This window comes from Balaenoptera acutorostrata, unplaced genomic scaffold (assembly GCF_949987535.1).
Source record: "Balaenoptera acutorostrata unplaced genomic scaffold, mBalAcu1.1 scaffold_61, whole genome shotgun sequence".
NCBI lineage: Eukaryota > Metazoa > Chordata > Mammalia > Artiodactyla > Balaenopteridae > Balaenoptera > Balaenoptera acutorostrata.
In genome coordinates this window covers 796,989-820,089 of record NW_026646471.1, presented here as the reverse complement: position 1 = coordinate 820,089, position 23,101 = coordinate 796,989, and the positions used below count along the sequence as shown (strand labels likewise).

General features: G+C 40.0%; 1 protein-coding gene across 1 annotated transcript in view; it reads left to right on the top strand.

The window, feature by feature from the left end:
* The window catches only part of FMN2 (formin 2), a 340,034-nt gene that overhangs the window by 178,085 nt on the left and 138,848 nt on the right, over nt 1-23,101 (top strand). Inside the window, exon 7 of the mRNA XM_057539598.1 lies at nt 6,639-6,726. Coding sequence (XP_057395581.1) covers nt 6,639-6,726 — 88 coding nt within the window. The remainder of the gene's footprint in view (nt 1-6,638; nt 6,727-23,101) is intronic.

Genomic DNA, 23,101 nt, shown 5'->3' with positions numbered 1-23,101 from the left:
GTTAATTATCAGAGAAATGCAAATCAAAACCACAGTGAGATATCACCTCACACCTGTCAGAAAGGTTATCATCAAAAGGAACACAAATAACAAATGTTGGCGAGGATGTGGAGAAAAGAGAACCCTTGTACACTGCTGGTGGGAATGTAAATTGGTGCAGTCACTGTGGAAAACAATATGGAGGCTTCTCAAAAAAACTAAAAATAGGACTACCATATGACCTAGCAGTTTCACTCCTGGGTATATATCCAAAGAAACCCAAATATGCTAATTTGAAAAGATACATGCTCTGCAGTGTTCATAGCAGCACTGTTTAGAATAGCTAGGATATGGTAGCAACCTAAGTGCCCATCAACAAATGAATGGATAAAGAAGATGACATATATATATGTGTCACATTTCTAGATGTATCTCTCTCTCTCTCTCTCTCTCTCCTCTCTCTCTCTCTCTCTCTCTCTCTCTCTCTCTCTCTCTCTCTATATATATATATATATATATAATGGAATACTACCTAGCCATAAAAAAGAATGAAATAATGCCATTTGCAGCAACATGAATGGACTTGGAGAGCATTATGCTAGGTGAAATAAATCAGACAGAGAAAGGCAATACTGTATGATATCACTTATATGTGGAATCTAAGAAACACAAGAAACTAGTGAATATAATAAAAAAGAAGCAGACTCACAGATATAGAGAACATACTAATGATTACCAGTGGGCAGAGGGAAGGGGAGAAGGTCAATAAAGAGGTAGGGGAGTAAGAGGTACAAACTATAGGTATAAAATAAGCTACAAGGATATATTATACAACATGGGGAATATAGCCAATATTTTGTAGTGACTACAAATGGAGAATAACCTTTAAAAATTGGGAATCACTGTATTGTACACCTGTAACTTATATAATATTGAATAGCAACTATACTTCAATAAAAATAAATTTAAAAATAAAATAAACACACACATATACACATATATATGTGTATATATTTTATATATATAATATATACAGAGAGGGAGAGAGAAATTGTTATTGTTGTATATAAACCTCATGGTTACCACAACCCAAAAATCTGTAATAGATAACACAGAAAAAATGAGAAAGGTATCCAACATAAGATAGTCATCACATCACAAGGGAAGTGAACAAAAAAGAACTATAAAAACAATTAATAAGAGAGATTGGGATTGACATATACACTACTATGTATGAAATAGATAACTAATGAGAACCTACTGTATAGCACAGGGAACTCTACTCAATACTCTGTGGTGACCTAAATGGGAAGGAAATCCAAAAAAGAGGGGGTATATGTATACGTATAGCTGATTCACTTTACTGTATAGCAGAAACTAATACAACATTGTAAAGCAACTATAGTCCAATGAAAATTGGTTAAAAAAACAATTAACAAAATGGCAGTAAGTACATATCTATCAATAATTACTTTAGAGCTTCCCTGGTGGCGCAGTGGTTGAGAATCTGCCTGCTAATGCAGGAGACACGGGTTCGAGCCCTGGTCTGGGAAGATCCCACATGCCACGGAGCAGCTGGGCCCGTGAGCCACAGCTGCTGAGCCTGCGCGTCTGGAGCCTGTGCCCCGCAACGGGAGGGGCCGCGATAGTGAAAGGCCCGTGCACCGCGATGAAGAGCGGTCCCCGCACCGCGATGAAGAGTGGCCCCCACTTGCCGCAACTAGAGAAAGCCCTCGCACGAACCGAAGACCCAGCACAGCCAAAAATAAATAAATAAAATAAATTAAAAAAAAAAATAATTACTTTAAATGTACCTGGACTAAGTGCTCCAATCAAAAGACATAGATTGGCTGAGTGGATACACAAACTGGACCCATATATATGTTACCTACAAGAGACTCACTTCAGATCTAAAGACAAACACAGACTGAAAGTGAGGGGAGTAACAGGTATTCTGTACAAACGGAAATGAAAAGAAAGCTGGGGTACTAATACATCAGACAAAATAGACTAAAATGAAGACTGTAACAGTAGATAAAGAATGACATTAAATAGTGATCAAGGGATCAATCCAAGAAGATACAACAATTGTAAGTGTATATGCACCCAACGTAGGTCCATGCAAATACATGAAGAAAATATTAACAGACAAAATGGAGAAATTGACAGTAAATAACAGTAGCAGACTTTATAGCCATTCTGACAGGTGTGAGATGTTATCTTATTGTGGTTTTGATTTGCATTTCCCTAATGATTAGTGATGTTGAGCATTTTTCATGTGTCTGGGGGCCATCTGTATGTCTTCTTTGGAAAAATGTCTATTCTGGTCCTTTGCCCATGTTTTAATCAGGTTGTTTGGTTGGTGTTTTTTTGTTTGTTTTGTTTTGTTTTTAAATAAATTTATTTATGTATTTTTGGCTGTGTTGGGTTTTCGTTGCTGTGCACGGTCTTTCTCTAGTTGAGGCAGCTCTCTACTCTTCGTTGTGGTACATGGGCTTCTCATTGCCGTGGCTTCTCTTGTTGTGGAGCATGGGCTGTAGGTGTGCAGGCTTCAGTAGTTGTGGCTCACGGGCTCAGTAGTTGTGGCTTGCGGGCTTTAAAGCTCAGGCTCAGTTGTTGTGGTGCACGGGCTTAGTGCTCCGTGGCATGTGGGATCTTCCCAGACCAGGGCTCGAACCCACGTCCCCTGCATTGGCAAGCAGATTCTTAACCACTGTTCCACCAGGGAAGTCCCTTGTTTTTTTTGTTTTTTATTGTTGAGTTGTATGAGTTCTTTGTATATTTTGGATATTAACTCCTTATCAGATACATTGTTTGGATATATCTTCATCCATTTAATTAGGCAGCCTTTTGTTGTTGTTGTTGTTCTTAGTTTCCTTCACTGTGAAAAAGGTTTTTAGTTTGATGTAGTCCCATTTGTTTAGTTTTGCTTTTGCTTTTCTTACCTGAGGTGACATATTCAAAAAAATATTGCTGAAACTGATGTCAAAGAGCATATTGCCTGTGTTTCCTTGTAGTTTTATGGTTTCCAGTCTTATATTTATGTCTTTATACATTTGAGTTTATTTTTTAATATGGTGTGAGAAAGTAGTCCGCTTTGATTCTTTTACATGTAGCTGTCAGTTTTCCCAACATCATTTATTGAAGAGACTGTCTTTTCTCCATTATATATTTTTGCCTCCTTTGTTGTAGATGAATTTGACCATATAAACTTGGGTTTATTTTTGGACTCTCTATTCTGTTCCATGGATCTATGTGTCTGTTTTTTTATTCCAGTACAATACTGTTTTGATTATAGTAGCTTTGTTGTGTAGTTTGAAATCAAGGAGTGTGATACCTCCAGCTTCGTTCTTTCTAAAGATGGTTTTGGCTATTTGGAGTCTTTTGTGTTTCCATGCAGATTTAGGCTTATTTGTTCTATTTCTGTGAAAAATGCCTGTAGCATTTTGACACGGATTGCACTGAATCTGTAGATTGCCTTCTGGAATATTCAAATTTGCTAAATCTGTATTTTCTGCTTTTCATCTAAGCGTTTTAAGATCATTTTGTAAGAGTTAACTCCTTCATCTCCATTATATATATAGTCACTGGATTCTAAAAATGTTGTAGTTTGATAGCTTCAAGTTCTTGTTATTCAGTTTATTAAAGAGAGATTGGGAGAGAGAGAGAGAGGGAAGTGATGATGGTGGTTTCTTTATATTAGGTTGAATAACTCCAGGGAATTGTGGAATTGATCCTTTTAGACATGTGTTCTCTCCTGTATGTATGATTTTTGGAAGGTGATCAATAATTATTATTCCTATCTATAATCTTTGGCATTTAAATGTAACATAGAGTTTATAGTCAAGTTCATTTCAATTATAAGAGGAAAAGCAAGTTTCAGGTATGAACTGTGAAACAGTCTGTGAAGAGGCTATGTGACCTACCCTTATTTATGAGCCTCTCAGGTTTAAAAGGCAAGGGAGTGACTTGCAAATAGCGGCACTTTTAGAGATGATACTGGAGAATGGATAGGAAGACATGAGAATCGTTGTTTATTCTATAATCACCTGGAAGGCTTTTTAAAATGCTGATTGAGTCTTTCTTTGCCTAGATCTTCTGACTAACAGCTTTCTGACAGAGATTTTGCATCTTTAATGAGTTCCCAGGTGATTATGGTGCCCCCTGTTGCAGGAAATACACCTTGGGAACCACTGGACTAGAACTGGGAAGTCTGGTTAGGATCCTTTGCATTGATCTCTGCAAGTTATAATACAGAAGTACATGCTGACAGTAGAGTTAAGGAGGAAGGGGTGGATTTCAAGGATATAGCAGACTTAAAACTGACAGGACTTGTCAGACCAGAACATGCAGGTGAAGGGGGGGGGGAGTGGATCTAGAATGATTTCTGGATTTCTAACTTTGATGGTGGACTGAAAATGGTGGTGCATGATCTCAACATATGGAATAAAAGAGGAGAAGCTGAGTAGGTTTTTGGGGTGGGCTTGATGACAAGTTTGGTATTAGACATGTCAGATGGAGGTTTATGTGGGTAATTGATGCGGAGATATTTGTTAGGAAAATAGGATACTGCTGAGGTTAAGGTGCTGTTAAAAGAACACAGTTATATAAGTGCAGGCATACATGTTGATGGAGGAGAAAATATAGGTCATACATTGAAGAGAATATGGAGCTGAGAGCAGAACTCTGGGATATACCAATATTTAATGTGAAATCAGAATAGTTCACCTTAAAAAAGCCTGAGCCAGACTAGCAGGAACCCTGGAGTAGAGAGTGTCAACTTTAAAAATAAAATAGCCAGTTATCTCAGCAGCATGAGTTTATTTGGGAATAACCAGGGGAATCGTAGTTGGGGAAATAAATTCAAGCTTTTGACCACAGGGAAATGCGGAGAACAAAGGACAGGAGCTTTTATAGAGAAAAGGGGCAGTGGGCGGGACTGTCCTCTATAAAAGTTCCTTGGAGGAAAGTGGGAGTTCAGGTTTCTCATTGGCTGAGCTGCGACATTTTCCATTGGCTGAGCTTGTTGCTTGGCGGGAAGAACATCTCCCTTCCTCCTGCCGGGGAAGTAGAGACCCCTTCCTGTTGGAGGTGCGAGGACCCTCTCTTCCTGTTTGGGTGATTGACCCCCAGTAGTAGGCGTGAGAGCTCCCTGTGCAGGCCTTACAGACGCCAATTTTAATTGAGGGTTAGAAATTAATTTTCACCAGAGTTTTTATAAGCGTGTAATAAACATGTCAGCACAGCAGGAAGGTCAGATGACATATGGATGCAGACGTGCCCATTGTAATTAGGAATCAGGGGGTGGGGAGAGATAGGAAACCTTAGGAAAAGCAGTTTTTTCATTGTAGCACAGATGAGACCCAGATTCTATTTATTTGAAGTTAGAAACATTTTTAGAACAGAATACATGCCTCTGCTTTTCTGAAATTAAGTTTCTATTTTTTCACATTGGAAGAGGAAATTGTTATTGATAAAAATAGTTTAGGTATGAATGGATTCAAATTTAAGTTCTAAGCTGAATTAAAATGTTTAAAGAGCAAACTGAGAATCAGTTTCTATGTCTTTCCTATTAGGAGGCACTGCTTCTTGTGGGGTGTTAATGTCCCTTTCCTCAAGAAGCTTTCAGAAATGACTGTGGGGTTTTCGCGGTTGGTTCTCCTGGAATGGATTTGTCATTTTCTCCACCTGTATCCCTGATAGGGAACCAAGAATGCTATTATTCCTGTTGAGAATATTATCTTACACTGTGATTTGTTTGACAGCTGGGCATGATTATTTTATTAGTTTCCTAATTGATCAACTTAGGGCAGCTGTCACTTCTGGAATTTGACCTTAACTTTTTTCTTTTCCTCTAGTGTTTTTCTAAGCAAATTTATAACAAAATGCTGAGAGTAAGTAGAAATTGCTGCTCTACGTAAGATCAGTGTCTGAGATAATAGTGTCATAAGCAGGATTTATCAGTGATGTGTTATTGTCTAGAAAACATAATTTAAACATGCCTACATCTGTGTCAGGAAACTTCTCATGGGTTGTGTGAACTGACTCTTCCGGATTCTCTGGAAAGATTTGAGATTGAGCTAACACAGCCCCTTGGATTTGATGATTGTATCACTATTAATTAGTTGGAACGTTCCTCCCAAAATGTGGGCCAAATGCAAAACGAGAGCAAATGCCAGTAAAATAGTGAGCTTTCTAAAAAACCTTCATAAAAGCACATTTTCTATTTTGTGGTCAAACTAATCTGATCTAACAGATTCTCTGCGTACTTTTATTTTTCCCTTTACTTATTGGCCAGTGTTTCAAGGTTCTGCATTTAAAAACAAAGAACACTTTTTAAATCTCAGGCTGCAAATGATCAGGTGTGTAATTGTTATTTCACAGAGACCAAACTAACTTCCCAGATGGTTAGAAATTTCAGTGATGGCAGATCAGGCTCTTACAAGGCAGGTAAAGAGCCTGATGCTTAGGCTGCTTGTGAACAACAGGGCAAAAGTGGGGATTTTGAAGACGGGAGATACAAAACCCAAAAGCTTGTTCACATCAGTTCTGGTACTTTAACTGTTATTTGTTCTTCATTTAGGATAAAAATAACATGCTATTAAGCCTATCACTGAGTTCAAATAACATTTCTCCCTTTTCCTTTCTTTCTTGAACAGGTTGTCAAGTTACTAAGCAACAAAAGGTCACAAGCAGTTGGAATATTGATGTCTAGCCTTCACTTAGATATGAAAGATATACAACATGGTAAGTGAAAAATAAAAGTTCAGCTTTTGAATACTCAAATTTGGGCCAAAGGATGTGCTGCTTAGTGGTAAAATTATTTCATACTTAGACTCTCTGTGTAGATTGAGGTGAGTATGTTTCCTGTAAGTGCTACCAAACTTTCTACCATGATTGTTTCTGGAAAGGTTGTGAGTAATTTGGCTTTTGTGTTATTTCTGTATCTTGCTAAGAGCATGATTCTCATGTGACATGTTTAGTGTGCATTAGCAAATATTTAATTTTTAACTCATGAGAAATACTAGTCCCACTGTGCCCTGTACCTGATTTGACTTCTCTGTGCCATGTCCAAAGAGAGACTGGTGAACACTGGTGAGATCCAGGTGTGGGCCGTGCCTCAGCCCCTGATGATACCTGGGGAGGATGGTCCACAGGAGAGGACAATATGCTAAGAGTAAATCTCAGATGTTTGCTGAGCTAACATAAAGAAGAGGAAGTAAACCTAAGATTTTCTAATAGATCAGCTAAAACCAGAGTTACATGAAAGCTTGTTTTGATTGTTGTTGTTTTAAAAATTTCCTTATGATTAGAGACGTGGAAGAGTAGACTGGATTGCTGTGTATAGTGATTAAATGAAAACTCAAAACTGTTGAAGAGGCTGCATGACCACTTGTCTCAGATGCCTTTAAAGCATTGAGTAGGTGATGGGACGTATTCTCTTCATCCTCCTGTTCCGAGAGGCTGTGAGATGCTGAAAGAATCACTCAAGCAGCTTTATTATGTGTAACTTTTTAGGCTGGACAACTGGTCCCTCTTTTTTCAGTTCCTTGGGATGACTAGCGTGTAACCCCCAGGCTTCTCTCCACATACGGGGACCGAATTATTTTTCTAATAAGCATCAAAGATAGTTTCAAATTATTCTTACCCGTTTATGTTATTCTTGGTGATCCAGACCCATGGAAGCAGTAATAGCATGACATTTGTTATTTTTTTATGGTGTTGTTTTAATTTATATCTTTAACCAGGCTTATAAAATATTTTCTATATTTGGAAATAGGGTGATTTTTACCATTTTTAAAATGGCTTTCATGTCAGTATTTTAATACTTTACTATTGACAGGCATCCCTATGCTATATTGTCCTATCACATTTGTGCTGAAAGATATTGCCCGAAGGTGAATAGAGGAATTAAATTTATATTCAAAATGTCCCTTAAGCTGTTCAGAGCCTTAGAATAGATTTAAAGCAGATTAAATTATCCAATGGAATGCCAGTTTACCTGTTAACAAAATATGGTTTAAAAATCTTGAAAACATTTACCTGGCTTTCCAGCTTACCCCTTTATGAATGTGGATTCTATTTGGTCAGCTTAAAATAATGTGTGGAATAATTCATAAATAGCACAAGCTTGTCCTGCCCTGTCAATCCATGAGTAGCACAATCACAATTTAAATTTTTATTAAGCTGCTTTGGTGGTGAGGAGCCTTTCTCAAGTGGAAGCATTGGGGGTTGTTGTCATAAAACAGGACGCCAAGGCCGGCAACAAGAAGTACTTGCTTTTCTAAAGCTGGCAGATGTAGCCCAGTCAAGCCATGGAATGAAATCTGAAATTAATGCTATAGTCCTTTCCTTCAATCGGATATTGCCTGGGTTGAGTTAGTAATGAGAACCTTCTGAGCAAAGGAGTTGCCTAACGTGTGTGTGTGTGTGTGTGTGTGTGTGTGTGTGTGAGTGTGAGTGAGTGAAGCCAGCGAGAGATCATTGGAAGCCTCCCGGGTTAGCTCACGGGCCGGGTGTGGCTGGCAGCACTTGAAAGCTCCATAAGCTTCATCCTGTTAGGATGTCAGATGATTGCCTGGAGTCACTTTGAGACCCTGCCCACGGTTTTCTAAAGCAAGGCTGGCTTGCAGATCTGCAGGAGCGAGGGTGTGCCTTTCGGTGCCAGAAGCCCGGGTCTGCTGTGTGTTTTCGGGACCGTGGTGTCCGTGAGCAAATCACATGCGGCCTCCATAGTAAAACTGACTTCTGTCAGGATGTACCTCCACTGAGAAGTCCACGGACGTGTAAACACCAATTGATTTGGATGTGGAAGTGGCCATAGGATGTATCCAGACCTCCGGGGTGACCTTATACAAGAGCAAACTAAGCTCTTTCAGTGGTTGTGTCTCTTGCTCAGTGTCACGCAGCTTGTTAATAGGATAGACTGACCTGCCCTCAGCCCTCCTCACTAACTGCTCTTCCTCTCCCATCCACACATATTGTTCCTCGAAGATTGTGCTTTTCCTACCACCAGCATTGGCATCTCAAAGCAAAGCATGTGTAAGATGGTGAAAACTGCAGGAATTTTCTTCTGTCTTCTTCCCTGTCAGAGAACTCTAGGAAAGCTTAGAGCTGAGTTTCCTTTGTAATGTTTCTATTGTAAAGTGCTGCACTGGAGTAATTAGGGTCTGGGTCATAGGTGCCAAAGGTCTAATCCTTCTCTGTCACCGTATCCGTGTGTGTGTGCGTGTGCATGTGTGTGTCTGTGTGTGTGTGTGGCACTTATAATGGAGGCCTGAGCTGCTGTGATGCAGTTGTGAACATGCCTGGTAAACTCTAAATTATCCTGCATTTTGTAACAATTTTTAGATGGGAGGAGTGAAAATGGTGTGCACCTCTGAAAACTCCCACTCCAAGGGTTTAGAATAATTTAAACTCTAGGATGAAGGTACTTTTCAGAGCAGATTTGCCCTAGTCTGTGCTGGGGCTCCGAGCAACTCTGGGTTTAGGATCTCCTTAAATCAGGCTCCAAAGGCCCCATCAGGCAGGGCTAACTGTCCATCACTGCAGGAGTTGATCTCCCTGTGTGTAGCCATTAGAGTCCCAGTTTATTGTCAAGAAGGTCTAGAACCTGTACTTTGGGTGGGCCTTGAGCTTTCGTATTTAGCCCCGGGCCCCGGAAACTGTCAGCACGAAGTTGAGATTTGTTGGGTCAGGCAGGGCAAAGGCAGACTCTGAGCTGGCTCCTGTCTCAGGGCTCTCTCTTACCTTTTGATTAGAATCCTAATTCCTATCTCGTCAGCTCTTCGAAGACTTTAAGATATTTTACAAATATATTTTATCCAGCATTTTTAATTGTTCTCAATGGGAGGATTCCTTTAAATAATCTAGTATTATTCCCAGAAATGGGTATTATGAGAGTATCTACAGATTTGTAGTTTAGTGAAAATAAATTGAATTTCCTGTATAGCTTTTGGCCCATAAGGAGTCAGTGTGGCCTTCGCAACTCTTAGGTCCATTTTGGTAGATCATAGTAGCTGTAAAGGAGTTCTGAATTTCATAAAGCTCAGCTTTCCCCCCCATGCCCAGTCTCACTCCTGGGTAGAAGATCCACGTGGTTCATCATCCAGCCTGGGATACTTCTGAGGGTGGAAGGGATGCCATTCATAATACTGCCTGGACAGCAAGTGCTAAGTGGACGTTTTGCAGGCACACAAGTAGTAACCCTGCCACCAGATCAAATGAAGCAGTTTCTGACCTAATTCTCTCTCATTTAGATATTTATTATCCCTGGCCAGCAGGGTTACCGTAACCCTGAGGTTGTCTAGCTTTCTGTCTTTGGAGGTCCTCTCGCCAATATCTTGTCTGAAAGGTTTGCTCTGCACCGATACAGACCCATCACAGAGGGAGGGATCTTTTGCCCTCAGTCTGCTGGAGATGCTGGAAATACGGTGCAGCCAGGGCCGCAACCAGGGCTGTTCGGGACAAAGCCTTGGGTGGCCTCCTTAAGGACCCCAGCTGTAGACTCACTTCGCGGGGTTTCTCGTGCTCAGCCTGTGGATGGAGGTGGCTGGGGCATGTCTAAGAGATTTCAGCTAATCCACAGGCCTTATATACCCTTAGTTTCACGTATTAGTGTACGAATGAGCAAGCCTCAGCTATCGGAGGGCTGAGGACCTTGCAGGAGCTGCCTCTGGAGTGTGGCCTTCTTACAGGCCACAGGGGCACCGCCAGCCACCCTGAGGTGCAGGTACCCCAAGCACTGAACCCTTAACTGGCTCACGTACCCTGTTACATTCCCTTGGTACATGTATGTCAACATCGATGACAGATTCAGTAGCAAGGGACGCCTAAGAAAGTGTTTGATGGCCCTGCCCATGGAAACAAGTGTCACTCTCCACCCAGGAGTAGCCGCCCCGGGCTGTTAAGGCCCAGGTTCCTTCCCTCCTTTGAATGTCTGCCCTGTTTAAAGCCAGCTGGTATTGTGAGCCAAGGGCAGTGAATACTAAATTGTGTCCTTGTTGAAATTTCTATCCTGTTCAAACGTGATTTATCAAAATTACATGACTTGAAATTAAAGGCGATAATTATGTAAAACTAACTAGTATTCTGATAGAAATATAGTTGATAACGTAAATGAAACCATGGTTGTTTTTATTTTTGGTCTCTAAGCCTAATGATTGCTTTTCAAGCACTTTTTTTTTATTTTTTAAAAAAATGTAGTTAAGGATACCTTACAAGGACAATAACATGTTTTAGATTTAAATCAGAAATTCCAGTGACGTCTGCCTGCCTCCACCCCTTGTTGGAACTGCATCTTGTTGCTTATGTTTTGCTCTTCGGTCACTGGCTCAAAGGGGCTCAGAGCTGAGAAGCCTTGTCCTGATAACTGTATAGGAAGGAATTACATAAGGCAGCAGGTGCTTAGAAAGATAATTGCTCTTGACAAGCAGGATACCCATTCTGAAACCTTTCTATCAGGATCCAAAGAGACGGCACTCAGTATTGGTCTGAATTTTACCCCCACCCCCTCCCCCGATTATTACTGATAGTTGTGTAAAATGGTCCAGAGGAAGGGGGTTAATTTCCATTTTGCAGTGAAGGGAATTGAGGCTTATAGATCAAGTGTGTCCGTGACTTCCCCTTAATGAGGGCATCTGTCCCCCTGACTCCGAGTTCATGTTAGCTTGTTTCAGAGTGAGGACCTGTGTTATGTAATAATATGCAAAAACAGAACTGGCAGGAGTACATAATACTTTTTCCTACCAATATGGAGTTTTAAAACTTTACACCATATAAATTTAGCAAATTTGGTTTCTTGCTTTAAGTGTCATTTTATACAAATTCCCTTGTTTGCTTATTGACTCTGTTCCTTAGAGAAATGAAGTTGTGGGTTTTTTTTTCACATCTGTGAATTAAGTGAGTAAAAATATTTTAAAGAAAATTATTAATTAGTGGAGTTGCTTGTTCTTGACTGAACCAAACAAAATTTTTATAGAAAAAGAAATCTGGGCTAAGGTTATCAAATAACTGAAGCATATTGTGATTATTGTAAGTCTGGTGGTACATAGAGGTGGAACTTTCTGTGCCTCTCTTTTAGGTACCAGTTGCTCAGAGAGTATGTAGGGAAATACAGGATATCCCCCTAGTGTGGTCCTTCGGGGTGCCTGCTTTCATTCAGACTCACTGTCTAAGCATATTATTTCTTCTCAGTGTCTTTTCTTCCCTGGGTTTCCCTCTACTTTCTAGTGTAGTCTAGCAATGATGAGGGTGTGAGTTCTGGGGCCAGGCTCCCTGGATTCTGTTATGGACTGAATGTTCATGCCCCAACCCATCCCACCCCACCCCCATTCCTGCGTTGAAGTCCTCACCTCAAATGTGATGCTGTTTAGTGGGGACTTTGGGACATAATCAGGTTTAGATGAGGTCAAGAGGGCAGAGCCCCCATGATGGGATTAGCATTCTAATAAGAAGAGGAGGAGAGACCAGGACTCTGTGAGCCAGGAAGAAAATCTGCCCCAGTTCCAGTCTCCAGAATTTTGAGACCTGAATTCCTGTTGTTTAAGCCACCCAGTCAAAGACAGATTTGGATCTCAGCCCTGCCACTGGTTAGGTAAGTAAACCTGGGCAAATTTCTTCATCTCTGTTCCTCACTTTCCTCACTAGTAAAAAGGGCTATTAAATGAGTTATTTCCTGTAAACACGTGCATGCACGTTCACACGCAAACGTACACACACAGATACTCACACACACATTCACACATGCGTGCACATGAGCGCACACACACACACACAATCAGTATTAGTTGTCCTCCCCTTCCTGGGATCCTTAGGGGATGAGGTGTGTTTTCAGGCTTTGGGAGTGCTTGAAACTCCAGATTGGCCACCCAGGGAGCTGGGAGGATGTGAAGGTCTCTTTCCTCCTTCGTGGCTCTGGGGGGTTCCACTACAAGCCTTGCCCAGGAGACAGCGGAGGGAGAAGAATGCAGGCGCTGTGTCCTGTGGTGGAATTCTCAAGTGAGAGGTAGGAGGGGAGAAATGGGGGCTCAGGTTCAGGGGGCAAGTAACCGCGGCAGATTCAATTGTTCTTAGCTTGGGTTTTCCATCAGTATTACTGAAATGCTGAGTTGGTACTGGGCTGTGTCCATTTCTCTTTCCTGAATGGAGACAAATATGAGAATTATGTGTAATAGCAGCTCTTAGAAGTTAAGTGTGGCTGCATCTTTGGCTGGTGCTTTATCTGCAAGGAGAGCAGTTTGTTTGGGTCTTTAAAGCCCGGGGTCTCCTTTAACCGTGTGCTTTCTTATCATCTTCTCTGTGCTTTGTGTCACCCACATTCCACATGCGTTGCTGGTGGGTCCTGGTGGCAGGGAAGATGGCGGAGGGAAGGATTTAGGCTTTGGTGGTGAAATGAACCTTGGTGATGGACACGAGCAGAATCTAAGCACACAGACAGAAGCTTCTGTTTCCTGCCTTGACATACTATTTTCCTGAAAGGTGAACTAGTTTCTAGCTTTGAGTGTAAAGTATAAGAACACTTAAAAAACCTGGAAATACCCTTTCTGAACTGTTGGAACTTTGTAGAAGTTTTGTGGTAACTCTTTCCCCTAGTATATTCTGGTAGCCTACTCGTGGGGCAGTTTTTTACCCCACTGCCTGCCACTGAATAATGGTTTTCTTCTGAAATTTCTACCAAATAAGGTGTACATTACAGACTCCAGGTTTCTTTTTTAATAGAATTTCTAATTTCTTTCTTGAAGATGCAAGCTTTTTCACTTGCTTATTAATTACCATAATGTCGACTGAAGAAAAATGCACAGCCTACAAGTTGCAAGTTAAGTTTTATTTGGGGACCTGACTGAGAACTAGAGCCTGGGAAACAGCCTCTCAGATACTCTGAGGAACTGTCCAAAGAGGTAAGGCAGGCGCAGGGGCATATAGGAGTTTTTGCTGGAAAAACAAAACAAAACAAAACACATGTAGTCAAACATGAAAATATTACTGCTAATCACAAAAAACAGACATCTCAAGTTGATGATTTTAGTGCTTTTCTGTGTATGGGAAGATGCCAGAGTCTGGGCTCATGGGAATCATTCCTTTGATGTGTGCCTCAGCTCTCTGGGCCAGTGTCCTGTTTTTCTCCACCTCGAGTCACCTGAGGTGCACTGCTGGGGGCAGTTGCAGTGGCTCATGGCCACGTTCATTGTTGATTGAACTGGCCAGCAACATTTTCTGTCCACAATAAGAAAGGCTATTCATAATCCTTTGTTTATTTTTGTAATAGTCTCAGAAGTTGGGTTCACTGTGGCCAGTGTTGTTTTTTCCCAGTAGGTTTTCTAGTGCCTGGTTTCTTTATGAAACTCAGGTTTACAAGGTTCTTCTTTTTTTTTTTTTTTTTTTTTTTTAACATTTAAGTGTTTTCTTCATATGGTGTATGGAATTTTAAGATCCATTTAGTATAGTTATCAAGACATTAAAAATGTAGTCAATGCTGTTGGGTGGCTTAGTGAACAGTTTTCATTGAAATGAAGAGTCCCTAAGGGTCAGAAATTTGAGAAGAAAGTGGGCTCCACCCAATGGGCTCCATGACTTTGTCATCGGTGTGACCTTGTCATCGGTGTGACCTTGTCATTGATATGGCCTCGTTGGGGAGAAAAGTGCATGTGAGATACAGACACTTGTATTGAAACCTACTTTCAGAAATTTAATGTCAGAACATGTTTTTAATTGAATTATTTTTAAAAGATTCAAATGATCTCCTTTATTTGCTTATTGGCAATAGAACTTTTTATTTTCTCTTTAGTGGTTGCTTTAGTGTTTATAGCAGTTGTCTTTTTTTCTGATAAACTTTGGTTTTCTTTAAGTTTTTATTGAAATATAGTTGATTTACAATGTTGTGTTAGTTTCAGCTGTACAGCAAAATGATTCAGTTATACATATATATACATTTTTAGGTTCTTTTCCCTTTTAGGTTATTATAAGGTATTGAGTATAGTTCCCTGTGCTGTACAGTAGGACCTTGTTGTTTATCTATTTTATATACAGTGGTGTATATCTGCTAATCCCAAACTCCTAATTTATCCCTCCCCCCCTTCCCCTTTGGTAACCATACGTTTGTTTTCTATGTCTGTGAGTCTGTTTCTGTTTTGTAAGTTCATTTGTACCATTTTTTCAGATTCCACATATAAATGATATCATATGGTATTTGTCTTTCTCTGTCTGATTTACTTCACTTAGTATGATCATCTCCAGGTTCATCCATGTTGCTGAGAATATGTTTTAATTTAAAATATAAATTCATTACTTAGAGTTTCTTATAAAAAGAAAGACTTCATCATTTTAAGTCACATGTAGATGATTAAATCAAGGTAAAATGAATTATAAGCCTTTCATTACAGGCCCAGCAAAAACCCTTAGGTTGCACTTAGCTTATATTTTATGACGTTGTTCCACAACTGGTGGACTTCTGAATTATACTTTTGTGGGAAGGAGAAACACAGTACCTGGGGCTTTTCTGAAGCAATGAGCTTTGGGTGTGGGTCTTCCTTTCCTTCACTGCACGTACTGTCTGAATTACTATCAAGTCTTGTTTGTGTTTGTTTTTCCTGCCCCTCTGCCCCCAGATGTAAGGTCTGTGAGGCCTGCAGTCCCCTCTGCAGCTCCCTCAGGCACCTCCCCTGTAACCCGAGTCTCTTCTTTACAATCATGGGTGCTGGTTGAAGGCACTGCTGGCCCAGGGCCGCGGGGCCCCAGCTGTGAGCACATAATGAATCACAGCAGCTTTGTGATGGAGAGGTTCCATACGCTAGTCTTTTTGTTGTTGTTGTTGTTTTTGCGAAAATATATCTTTTCCATAATCCATGAGATGGGTGGGGATTTGGACTGTTATTTGGGGGCAAGGGAAAGCCCCTTGGATAACTGGAGTCATGTTTGTATTTTAAAACTGAATTCTATAAAGTTGTTTGTGTCTTGACATGTGCTATTTTAGCCCAAAGAGGTCGCTCTGCAGATGCTGTCTGGTCTTTATCCTTTGAGGTGAGTGAGGGTCTGAGAGTGCTGGGGTGAGCAGAGCAGGAGGATTGGTACTTCAGCCATTTATCATGACCCTGGGCTCATGGGTACCTGGGATTGCATTCCTAGAACCATCGGGTAATGGGACATGTGGCTTCTTAAGGGAACAGTGAGGATTGTGATTGCAGCTGAGACTGAATTCTTAAGTGTTTAACAAAGTATTTTAGCCACCAGCACTCATTTCCCTATATAGACAGGTTCAGATGGACTCTGTCCCCTTGAAAGGAAGAAACAAACAGAAATGCATATAAACACTACCAAATGTAAAATAGCTAGCTAGTGGGAAGCAGAAGAATCTTTATGTGGGTTGTGAAATTCAAAGTCTGATTGCTTTTAATGGTTGAATTTTTCATGGAATTATTTATGTACAGAAGCAGGTAAGGAAAGGACTTTAGCAAATTTTTGTGATGGTTGGAAGAGGTCACTGGTCAGTGAGGCAGTAGGTGTGGACGTGGAGAAAGTTTCTAAATGTTAGTGTTATATTGAGAAGCAACTTTTTATTTATTAAAATCACATCAAAGAAATCCTAATGTTGGAAACTCCTCCCATGATTATCAGTTATTTTACTGACCCCTCATTTCTCTGAACAATGAAACATCAAACTAACCCTTACACGTAAATTTATACATTGACAGAGAAAACAGAAAACCTTCATTAACTGAACAAATGACCAAATGTGATTTAACACACACATGAACCAGCCCCTCACATTTTGCACATATTAATTACATGTTGAGTTAAGTAAACCCGAAATTATTCCAAGTGGATCATGATAAATATCATGTATGTTCCTTAGATTTTTCGTACATTTAAATATTTTGGAAAAGTAGTCCTGAGACCCAAGTTGTTAGTCAAAACCATCTGTAATACAATGAAAGGAACGACCGTAACATGTCAAGTTCTGGTGTGTAAGCTCTAATCTTCTCAGGCGTAGGTTACAAGTTCACAACTGAGTTTTTTAAATCCATTAATAGTTTATTCTGTGGGATTAGGAAATAAGTTTGTATTATGACATTGCTTGGCGTTTTTGTTGCGACTTAATAGTCAATATTCATAAATATTTCATGTGCCTTGAAAAGAAAGTGTATACTGTTTTATTAGAATACAAAGTTCAGTATGTAACTATAAGATAAAACTCTTTTCTGTTTATATAATCTAAATCCTTAGTTGTATTTTTCTTCTTGATCCATTTTGACCAGAGTGGTTTGTTAAAGTTACCCATTGTTAGTGTGTCTGTCTGTCTGTCTCTCCTTGTCAATATTTTGTAGTTTCTTTCTTATGAAGGCTGCACCTGTGTTTTGGGGGACATAATTCATATCTATTATCATTTCATTGGGAATTGTAGCTGTTAGCATTAAAAATATCTTTTTTCATTGTTTTGTTGTTCACATAATGTTCCCGGCCTGAATCTTAAGTTGTCAAACATCAAGATCATAACCCTTGCCTTCTTGATTTGCATGTGCTGGGAATAATTTCACTTCTCTTCATTTTTTAGCCTTTCTGAATTATTTAGTTATAAATATACATATATTTATTTTTTGATACATTTTTAATTTTCAGTGACTAAACTTCCCCTACCTTAACCTGTGTGCCAATATATAGTTGCTCATGTATAATATAGTAAGGAAGGTATTTAACTGTATGTTTAGGTGAATTCTTTTTAAAAGGACATTTTTTCTCTAAAATCATAATTATAATGTTTGTTTATAGTGTTTGTAAATTCAATCTTTCTGTTCTGGGTTTCTTTCAAAGTCAGATGTACTTGTGTAAATTACACTGAAGAAAGTATGATTATCTGTGTGAAAGTTATTTTGGAGTAAGGAATTTTAAATTTCTGATATGTTCTCTACTTATGGAGCAATATGTATGCTTACATTCAAAGTAAAATTTTGCACTGTTGCTCTTTTAGAGCGTGTGTTAGAAAACAGTGGCAAATGTGATTCCAGAGTTAGGGTCCTAATCAAGGGAGACTCACTAAGCTCTATTTTATGAGTATAAATGTTTACCTAAGCTGGAAGGTGAAGTCCATTTGGGGCAATAAAGGACCATGGGCAATAAAGGACGTTTTGCAGTGTTGGTTTACGGAAAACATTCAACAGACAGTGGCTGTTTTACACAAAGTGCCATGCATTGTTTGAAACTATTTGGTCTTTTATACACTATGCTTAACATAAACACTATCTGGGATGTACCAATCTTTTCTTCTTCCTCCTTTATCCCACACCCTAGATTTTGTCACCTGCCACAGTCAAGTAAATCTTTTTTTAAGTAAGTCTACTTTTTTTTTTTTTTGGCCACACCATGTGGCATGTGGGATCTTAGTTCCCCAACCAGGGATCAAACCCACGTTCTCTGCAGTAGAAGTGCAGAGTCTTAACCACTGGACCGCCAGGGAAGTCCCCAAGTAAATCTTATCTAAATAGTTGAGATAAGCCCTGAGTCATACCAGTGTGGTCCAGTCAACACATCTCTCCAAAAACAGAAGTGAAATACAGTATCGCTAGATTAAAAGGTCTACAGTGGCAGTCATGTTTGCATTTAAAGATTTTATTCCAGAAGCATAGTCTTGATACTCGTCTTCTTCCCCTGCCCATAAAAGCAGGTGTCATACTGACTTAGGCAAAAACACTTGCTGACAGTTTAACTTATGCAGCTCTTGTCAGTGAGGCCCACTGACTTAGTCACTTAGGTTGTTAACCTTGTAGAAGCAGGTGTGCTTGAGATGCACCAGTGATGGATTGGGTGTCAGGTTAATTTTTTCCAATAGGAAAGCCTTTCTTTACGTAGCCTAAGTACAAAATCTATAGAATTCTGGCATTTTATTGTCTGCCACCTGGTTAAGCTGCCTGAAAAGAGAGGATTGTATAAATGAATACGATTCCTAAGTTACAGAATGTTATAAAGCTACAATCTTCTTCCTTTCCAGGGCGTACAGCATTTTAATTGCTTGGTAATAAAGTGTAAACTCTTCAAGGACAAGAAGCATGTCTGTCAGGGCTGAGAGGAGTGTCTGGTCCAGACTTAGGACTCTAAGAATATTTGTTCAATGAATGGATGAAAATGTTTTCAAGAAGATACTCTGTTTTCTTCATAGATGAATACACATGTTTTGTATTGTTTAGGTAATCCAGAATTGCTTCAAGTATTTTTCAAGAGCTTGTGTGTTTCCCAAACCCTAACCCAATGTGTCTTCTGGCTAGTTTCCCGCTGAAGGGTGTGCCTGTGCACCTGTGACCAGGAGCTCAAGCGTGTTTGGTGCTGGGATGTGTAAGGAACACAAATGTAGTGTTTCCTGTCATCTTATTGTTGTCGGACTCAAGTCCATGTGCCAAACAAACCAAACAAACCGAAATATTGGAGTTTGAGCAGAGAAAGTTTCGGTACAGGGTCAAGCAAGGAGAATGTGTGGTTTGTGCTCAAAAATCTCTGATGTTTTGGGGGGAAGAGTTTCTATAGGCAAAATCTGGGGGGAGGGTTGCTGGGTGTGTGATCCTCCTCTGATCGTTTGGTGGGGAGATAACCGGGTGGGGCTCCAGGAATCTCCATCATCAGCCTTGTGGTTCCAACCAGTCTGGGGTCCCTGTGCTTGTACTCAGCCTGAAGTCACCATCCTCCACCGGGTGGGGCCCCAGTCCCTGTAGAAGAGCTCAGAGATCCGTGTGTGTCAGATTGTTAAGTACATCCCTTGAGGAGGAACTGGGACCCTGCCCCGTCGCTACACCAGCTGCACTCCTGTTTCCCGACTGTCTTTCCTTTGTTCTCTCACTTTCATTAGTAACTCAGGGAAGGTCTCGGAGGCTGAAGCCTTTCTCCTACAAACAAGAAATGGGGGACACGGAAAGGCTTTTGTACCGGGGAGGGCCCCGCAGGGCTCTGCTTGGTTTCATTTTCAAGTGTGAAATATTCAGTTGAAGATGGTCCCAGATGCCTTCCTCTCTCTGAGAAATGTTAGTTTTAATAAATTGTTGGATTTGTTCAGTTAAGCCAAGCAAAGCCAACAAAACTTTAAAAGTTGCTTGACTGCATCTTTAGGAAAGTTTTGTTAAGTCATACATTTGGACAGTTTTTAGAGTAACTCCTGGGTGACCAGATTCTCAGGCAGGTGTCAGCCCATCGTCTTTCCATATAAAGGGACGCTGTGTGTGACCCTTGGCTCCACTGCCATCATGTGGTACAGCGGCATGCCCGCAGCCGACGTTTCTGTGCTTTACTGAGTTTCAAGTAAAAATTTAGAGATAACAGTTCTAGGCCTTTCTACCAAACTGGTGTTTTTTCTTTCTCTTTTCTTTTTATATCCCCTGGCAGGACAGTTAAAGACAGTACTAGAAACTCCTGAATGAGTAAACACTGACCATTTTCATCCCCCAAAGATTGCAGATGGGAAGCGGAAGAGGCGACCTCTCCCCGCAAGAAGCAGCTTTCTCTTACCCTGTAGGACTCAGTGCCAGATTCCCTCATCATCACATGGGCCTTTACGCTCGTGGTACTGTGTGAGCGGCACTGCTACCCGTGCTGGTATTTGCCTTTTGCTGTCTTGGGTGTTGCTGCCTCTGTGGATTTATGGAACCGATAATGCAAATACGTGGCTTCTAGTGACTCTTTCTTTTTTTTTTTTAATAAGAAATTCACGTTCTTTTGTTTATTTATTTATTTATTTTTGGCTGTGTTGGGTCTTTGTTTCTGTGCGAGGGCTTTTCTCTAGTTGCGGCAAGTGGGGACCACTCTTCATCGCGGTGCGCGGGCCTCTCACCATCACGGCCTCTCTTGTTGCGGGGCACAGGCTCCAGATGCGCAGGCTCAGTAATTGTGGCTCACGGGCCCAGCTGCTCTGCGGCATGTGGGATCTTCCCAGACCAGGGCTCGAACCCGTGTCCCCTGCATTAGCAGACAGATTCTCAACCACTGTGCCACCAGGGAAGCCCTAGTGACTCTTTCTTAAGCTTGGCTGTTATGTCTTCTCTCCAAAGGTTCAGTAATGACTTTTGGTTTTTGCACTGTAATCTTTTCAGTTTTCTACTATATGTGGAACACTCTGGCGTAAGCTGATAATACCTAAGACACATCCTTGCTATCACACTCTTCAAAATCTCCTTGGAGGGACAGAGCACATACTCACATACAAAAGAGGGAATATCTGAAATGTATCAGGCGACTTGTATTAAAGGGTAGAATCAAGAGGCTGGGAAGGTCAGGATGAGCTATGGAAGTTAGGGAGTGTTTCAGAGATTACTTAGGCTGGAGCTTTAAAACACTGTTTTCTTAGAGATAGCAGTTTGTCCACATTATCTACACTTTTCAGCTTCTCCTCAATTCTAGGTGATCATGGGAAACTACTCTAGCCAGAGAGACATAAGGAGACATCTGCTACGAATAGGCATTACACATGCCTTCTTGTTGCTTCCTTTCTTCCTTCTTCATTTTACCTGGAATGTGAGAGTGATCCGTGGAGCCATGGCTGCCATTTTTCCACTTGAGGAAAAGACCATTAAAAAATGTTGGCTCTAACCTGTTTGTAGTCACGGAATCAGTACCAACCTATCTCAATTTTGTTTGTCATTATTTACTCAGACATCCTTTTTACAGCTGAAAGCAATTTTTAACCAGTACAGATATATTTAACACTTTTGCCATATGGTCAAGTGACTAGTTGTCAAGAATTGATTCATATTTTAAATATCTCATCACTACATTAAACAAATGGCTGACATCACTCTCTATATTAGCCTAAAATGAGTCAAACTTTTAAGCTAGTGGTGGGGGGAGGAGAAGGAGGGGAAGGACTAAGTTATAAACAAACATGAATGAACGATATTTCTCCTCATCTAGTCCCTGTGTCTTTCATTTCTCATGTGTGAAGCCAATTAAGGGAAAATTATGTGGTAAAATAGTAACAGTGTTGCTTTCCATTGAGATTTCCTGTGGATGGTTTAAAAATGACATTTCATGGATTAGGACTTTTTGAGGAATTGCTTAGGACCGTGTGCTATTTATAAAAATATTCTTTGGCACGTAACATTGCATGAGATAAAATATGAGAAACCTCAGTATATTTACAAGTAACATTTCATGTAGGGAAAACTTGTGGAAATAATACTATGTTTTAAAATAATAAAGTCAGAGGTTAATCATATCTTTTATGAGTTTTGACTTGAGCATGAATGATTTTATTGTGTTTCTTTTCCTTGTTCTGAAAATGAAACCTTGTGTTAAGTGGAAGACTAGCATTTCCTCCATAGTTTCCCATCGATCTCTTGGTATATTACCCAAGGAATATAGAAATACTGGATTATTAGCTAATGAATTCCAAAGTTAGAGAACTTTGGATTCACTCTAAGAGTCTCCTTAAGGGCTAGACTCTGCACGAATATAAAGATTTGTAATCTAAAAATGGTAATTCCATGCGTGAAGATGCTATCTTTATTTTAGTTTTATGTATTTTGTTACATTATTTTTAGCCATATTACCTCTAGTGAAAATCATTTGTTAATCCCTTTTAATTAGCTTTTGACATTTAGTCATAGTTGGGCTATGGTTTACTACTTTGAAACATTAAACTGTTTGTGGTATGCTTGCCTTATATGGTCTAAAGAGTAAAAAGTATTTGATTGCAAATCTTAATTCTTAGATTTAAACTTGAGATCTAATTTTTTTGGAGATTGAGATAGTGGAATATTATTTGGCTAGAAGTATTATATTCTAGTTGATATGATATTTTTTGGTGAATCTGGACTCACTTCCCAGCTCCAGACAGAAATGCTAAATTATCTTGGTGAGATTTCTTATCCATCCTGTGTTTCAGTATCGAATTTGGCTTTCTAAATTCTTTCTTGGGATTTTGCCAGAGTCAACTAGAAAATGTGTCATGTACTTTAAGCTTTGAGGAAAAAAGCATTGTGAAATGCCACAATTTTCAAAGTAAGTCTAACCACTTTTTGATTATCCACTCTGTGATTTTTCTCCCAGGAATCTTTAATCCCACAACAGCTTCAGTGACTACTTGGCACACAGTTGATCAGAGCAAATTCACCTCACTTCCGGCTAATTTTTGCACAACAAATGCAAAATGCTT